This window comes from Phoca vitulina, unplaced genomic scaffold, assembly GCF_004348235.1.
Source record: "Phoca vitulina isolate PV1807 unplaced genomic scaffold, GSC_HSeal_1.0 scaffold57, whole genome shotgun sequence".
Classification (NCBI taxonomy): Eukaryota; Metazoa; Chordata; class Mammalia; order Carnivora; family Phocidae; genus Phoca; species Phoca vitulina.
In genome coordinates this window covers 498493-503998 of record NW_022589760.1, presented here as the reverse complement: position 1 = coordinate 503998, position 5506 = coordinate 498493, and the positions used below count along the sequence as shown (strand labels likewise).

Here is a 5506-nt window from a genome sequence, read left to right as displayed (position 1 = left end):
CCCTTCCTGCCCAGGCTAGCAGTCCAGGAGAAAGCCCTTCCTCCAGGGATTTCCCTGCTCCAGGTGCCAGGCACTGGGCCGCCGGCTTCCCAGGTGCTGTGTCCTGCAGTCCTCATTCCACCAGGCCCACCTCTGCTCCCTGGCTTCCGCCCCTGACCCCCAGCCCCTTCTCCAGGCCGATCCTGAGCACTCCCGCCCACCTCTGCCCCCGCCTCCTGTGAGCGCCCAGAAGCGCGCCCCTGTCAGGGAGCATAGGCCCCAGGGAGTCAGCGTTGGTCGCCTACTTCTGTCTTCCTCTGCATGCAGACTGTAAACTCAGGGACAAGTTCCACGTCTCGTTTTCGCCAATCAAAGCGCACAACTTTATTGATGATACATACAAACGTAGGCCTGGGTGGATGAGGTTAAGTCAGTACAGCACAGACAAGGGGCGTGTCCTTCGTGGACGCACAGGTTCACCATCCATCAGCTCGCACAGAAGAAGGAGTAAATGGGAAAGAATTCGACCTAAGCGGCAACAGATGCGTTTTCAGCACGAGCCCCGACACGTGTCTGGTCTCCACAAAGCGGCCCGGCTTGGACAGGGAGACTGCCACGGGCAAGGCCTCCCTTGCCATGCTCTTACAGGATGTTCCGTAGCCACGGCTGGCGGCTGAAAGGATCCCTTTGCCGCAGGAGGAAGGCCGCAAGGGAGTAACCGCCAGCGCACACGGCCTGCGGACTGCAAAACCAAGAAGTTACTCCGAGCTCTGGGGGGACCCCTGCCTGGCCCGGAAGAGTGTGGTCCTCCATGTAGCAAGTGTAACTTGCACCCCGTGATGCGGTGACTGGCTAAGGCTGGCTCTTCAACAGCACCCACTGCAGACCCTTTGAATGAGAACACGGGGGTGTGTTCACCGGCAGGCTTTTGGGTGGATTCCGTCCCGTTCGGTTCCGCTCCGCTCCAGGCGGCCATCTAAGAGGCCAGGGTGTCGGGGGGAGCCTGTGTGTTTCCGTTCCTGATCAAGAGGGACACGAATGAGAGCAGCGTTTGGGCACCCAGCGATTCCCCTGCCAAGACTGGCTTTTCAGACAAACCCATGGACAGTTTCAAAACCTGAACCTCGGCACATCCACTTCCCTCGGATGTCAAAGGGAACTTCAAGTCTGAAACGGACTCGGCAAGCATGTGATTAATAACTGTCATGCTTATTAACAAATTGAATCCGGCCTGCTGCAGAAATGAGATGCAGCAATGTGACACAGTCTCCCGACACACTCCATTGATGGACATCTTAATCTGGCCCTGGTTTTCAACCCTTGCATTCAAGTTATCCAGAGCACAGAAAGCCTTCTCCTTAGTAGCGGGGTCGGGAGTGGGGATGGTGCTGCCAACAACGGAGAGGCTGGTCAAATGACCATTGATACCATGGCTAAATGAAAAACCAGCATCCTTGGGCTGAGCAAACCACATTTTTCCCTGAATGAAAGGACACTTAGAGAGGTCAAGTACACACCTGAAATTTCTAAAGCTTTGAGTGCTCCAAGAATTTTTATGTTCATAGGGGAATGGGCGCTGTTTTACTGGGTGTGTTCGGTTGGCCTTGCCCCCACCTGAGGGCCTGTCCTCAGTGCCACCAGGGGCCCCAGGTTCAGTCCAATCCCCATCCTCACTCCAGGGCCGAGCCATAGTTGTGAAATCAAACCAAAGCTCAGGTTCTTCCTCATCCAGCTCCTGGTCATCGTCCCATTCTTCTTCCTCCTCCTCCAACTTGTCACTGTCATCTCTTCCTATGGTTAGCTTGTAAACACAGTAGCAGGCCCCAGCCCCAATCATCAGTCCTGCTGCCATCCAACCCACTTCCCGAGCCCGGCCCATGCTCAAGTCCGTGCCAGCCTTTGGACAGGACAGGAGAGGGCCTTGTTCCACCTGACTGAGGAGGATTCTTAGGGCCACGGTGAGTAATGGTGGAGCGCAGTCCTCTTCAGCCTCTCCCGGGCTCCTGTAGCTCCCTTGTGATGAATCTATGGGTGCAAAATGGTATTAGGGTCCTGTGCTGTGTCTGAGTTTGTGCCTCACTACACAAATAGAGTGGAGTTTGAGTTCTGGTTGAGAGAGGTGGATTATTAGGAAACGACTTCTTTGTTCCTTTTTGTCATCCTCTATCTACCCTCAGGACCCACCATTTCTCTTCCAGGCCCTACAGAAAAGGGCAGGGGATGGGGCTGTGCTACGATAGCCAGGAGGGTGACAAGGAGAGGCACACACTCAGGAAGTTTCCTCCACTACCACCCCTTCCCCCAAAGATTCACAGGCAGGTCTCTCCCACCAACCTCTACCAACGTCAGGTAAATTTCTTCTTCTTCCCTCGTCTTCTGTTGTCAGTACTCCTTCCACGGAGATTGATGGACAGTCTGGCAGAAGGTCGGAAAGACAGCTGGCTTTGGAGAACTGAAAGTGTGGTGGATGGATCAGCACTGAGAACACGGGTCCTAATACCCGCTTTTCTGCATTTTCAGCTTTTGACTTTAAAGTATTTCTCACACCTTCCCGAGTTTCCAAACGCGGGCTCCCCCCTCCTCCCCCGTTATCGTCCGCCATTTCCCCAGCAAAGGCCGCCACACCCCTTTCCCTGCACTGAAATGGGAGGGGGTGTGGAGAAAGAAAGGGCCAGGAGAGGGCGACTCGGACCCGGCCCGCGCAGATGCCAGCCCTTCCTCCTCCGCCACCCCCAACGCCACCCCCAGCCAGGGTCCAGGGCTCATCCCACCTTCACACGGACCTGCACGGTCCCAAGGCAGTTTGCTCCTTCCCTCGGCACGACTTTTGAGGCGACCTATGGGCCAATAGACCCTACAAACCTGCAAACAGGCAGGGAACCGAGGGGACGGAGTGCTTGGTGGACGGAGCAGGACTCGGGACACGAGTACCCTGAGTGTGGCACCTTGCTTCGGAGTCTCTGTCAACCGCCATTTACTTGCCTCACCCCCACCCAAAGTCCGCCGGTTCTCTCCGCTAAATGGGCACAAGGGAGGGGGGGGCGGTGGTATTTAGAAAGTAGGCGGGAAGGGAACCCAGCCCGGATCAGCCCGAATCTGGATCCGGGGCGCCCTTGGCCCTCTCCTCTCCCCACCCGCCTCTAAGCAGAGCCCAGGCTCCTACCGACCTCGCGGTCCGGGGCTAGTTTCCTTCTTCCTTCACACGCCTGCGGAGTAATGGGGGGCTGGTACCCAGACGGAGGCGACTAGCAGGACTTCTGCTCTAGGCGGCTCTTGGTCACGTGACGACCACGTCACCGGTGAGCTCTGGCCCCCAATTTCCACTCCCACAAGCAGTGCGGCAGGCGCCAGCCTGCCCCGTACCTCCCCCCTTTGCACTGGGCCCTGTCACTCTTTTCCTCTATAACAATACCATTAAGCCAGAAGTGGCCGTGGCTCTCTGGTGTTTGAATTTGCCTAAGTATACGAAGGGGCCGCATCTTCTCGTGGGTCTGTCCTTCCTTATCCTTCTTCTGGGGGGAAATTTCTTACCCTTTCCTTGGCTCTGAAACGCCTGCCGCCCAGTCCTTAATTTCTACCCCTTTGCACATCCAGTCTCTGCACCAAAATTGGGGGTGGGAGGTGGCATAAAAGGAAGCTCAAGTAGTGAGGTTTTTATTAATATTTTTCATACATTTATGTTCTATTTCTTCCTTCCTTTTTTATTGACTCAAGCTAGATTATTTTGTAACCAGAAAACATAATAAATCTATTTCACTTGGAGAAAAAAGAATTCAAGTTATGTACATATGTGTGTGTGTATATACATATATATATGTAATAAACAAAATTTTCCAGTTAATAGAGAGGCCTCATTGATTTGCTGAAATTAATTTGTACCCTGTTGAAAACGTTTTCTACTGACTGCACAGGAAATAGCAGCTTTCAAACAGCATATTAAAATTTAAAAACATATCCTTACAAACAAAACCAGTGTGCTTTCAGATGATTTATAAATTGGTGGATAAAATGAATCTATAGTGAGGTGGTCAGTGTTTTACTTGTGGCCATTTTCAATAAGTGAATCACTATCCCTTTCTTATTCTTGGCTTAACTCACAGTATTAAGTGTCAGATGGCTGAGAACTTCATAGAAGATTGCTGGATGGCTTTCACTCTGGCTTCAAAGGACAGACTTTATGCAAACCCTAAATTCAGTTGAATCTTACCGTTCAGATGAACTTTAGAAATCAGTAACTTCGCAGGTTAGCCTGTCTTTTGTTCAAAAGTCTTCATTTAAATTCTATTCTGAAGTTTCATGGTGTAACTCAGAAATAATCCATAAATTAGAGTTGTCCCTGTTATCCCACTGATGAAAATGAGACTCAATAGATGAAATATTTATTTAATTATGACACTGGTGAGATATCTCCGGGATGTGTTGTTCATGTACTATATGTCTGTTACCCCAGCAGCCCCTAGTGCTCAGCATCTTCCAGTGGAGACAGTGGTGAGGGTCTGTGGGTGACTGTGAATCACTGCAACAGCCCTGAAATCGGTGTCATTTTCCCCTCACGAAAAGCATAGTTTACAGGATGCCAAGCAGTCACCACCAGGAGAAAGAGGCCTTTTCACTCCCTGCCTTCTGTTACAAGTTCACTGCACCACCCATACAAGCCCCTCAGAATAATCCCAGAACTCAGGGACAAAGTATGCAGAAGTTAGTCCCCAGACATTCAGCTGTCCCTGCTAGGGAGTCATACTCTAAATATAGACCCTTCAGGCAGCCTCTTTCTTAGAACGTTGAAATATGACACCCCAGCAGGAAGCTCCCCCTGTGAGGGGCCCCTGTGTGGGGGAGGCCCTTTCAGGAGGTGAGCCAGGGAGCCCAGAGTGCCTTGCTGGAGAATATTCAGAAGTCAAGAACACATCACAACTTTCTGTCTTCCTCAAAACGTTTATAGTCCAAACTCCTTCACCAGTATCACACTCCTTTTCTCTAAAGCGCTTACCACATTCGTTCTGCATCATCTCCTTCTACCGTTCTTTCTGTCTCCCTTTACTTTCTTCTCCTAGACAAGCGAATTCTATTTATGAAGCTTTACTAACAAATCTAACTGTCCATCATTCAATTTTTGGCTGCTTAGTAATTATATAAGTGGCTTTTGTTTGTTTTGAATGTATACATTAGAAAGAACTAAGGAGTTTGTAAAGCTTAACAAAGCCTCAAGGACAAAAGCGCCACTCTTCCCTCTCCTTACTAGTATAAAGTATCTCCCTCCCCCACTTCGGTATGTTTTCCGGTTATTCCAATGTGTAACTCCCCGACCACCATTTTCCCAGTCTGTCAGACTTTTCCCTGTCAGACCTTTCCCGTTTGAATCCACTCCCTCTCTAAAACGTCCCATACTCCATGGAAATGATAACCCTTTCAATTTCTCTCACTTCTTTGTCATTTAGATCCACAATTTCTACCGGGGAACCTAGAAGCTAGCATTTAAAATCTATTTTGCTCCCCATTATACATCCATCAACAACTATTTAAGGGC

The 5506-nt window shown here is 50.7% G+C and overlaps 1 protein-coding gene across 6 annotated transcripts; it reads right to left on the bottom strand.

Annotated features, from left to right (window-relative positions):
- Positions 1–340: 340 nt before the first annotated feature.
- ARMCX6 (armadillo repeat containing X-linked 6) lies at positions 341–3252 on the bottom strand. 6 transcript variants are annotated; one of them, XR_004297678.1, is made up of 5 exons: positions 3147–3252; positions 2751–2841; positions 2314–2431; positions 1910–2004; positions 341–998 (listed from the first exon to the last, which is right to left on the bottom strand). XR_004297678.1 is itself a non-coding variant. In XM_032390035.1 (4 exons), the coding sequence occupies exon 4, from the start codon at positions 1856–1858 to the stop codon at positions 956–958; it is 903 nt and encodes a 300-aa protein (XP_032245926.1). In that variant the 5' UTR covers positions 1859–2004; positions 2314–2431; positions 2751–2841; positions 3143–3252; the 3' UTR covers positions 341–955. The 6 variants fall into 6 exon arrangements, 5 of the variants coding, with proteins under 5 accessions (XP_032245926.1, XP_032245924.1, XP_032245925.1 ...); XM_032390035.1 differs by having other exon boundaries at positions 341–2004; positions 3143–3252; XM_032390033.1 differs by having other exon boundaries at positions 341–2004.
- Positions 3253–5506: the final 2254 nt, after the last annotated feature.

Bases quoted from the DNA above. Each gene is read 5' to 3' on its own strand.
- ARMCX6 (XM_032390035.1), bottom strand. From the start codon at position 1,858: ATGGGCCGGGCTCGGGAAGTGGGTTGGATGGCAGCAGGACTGATGATT.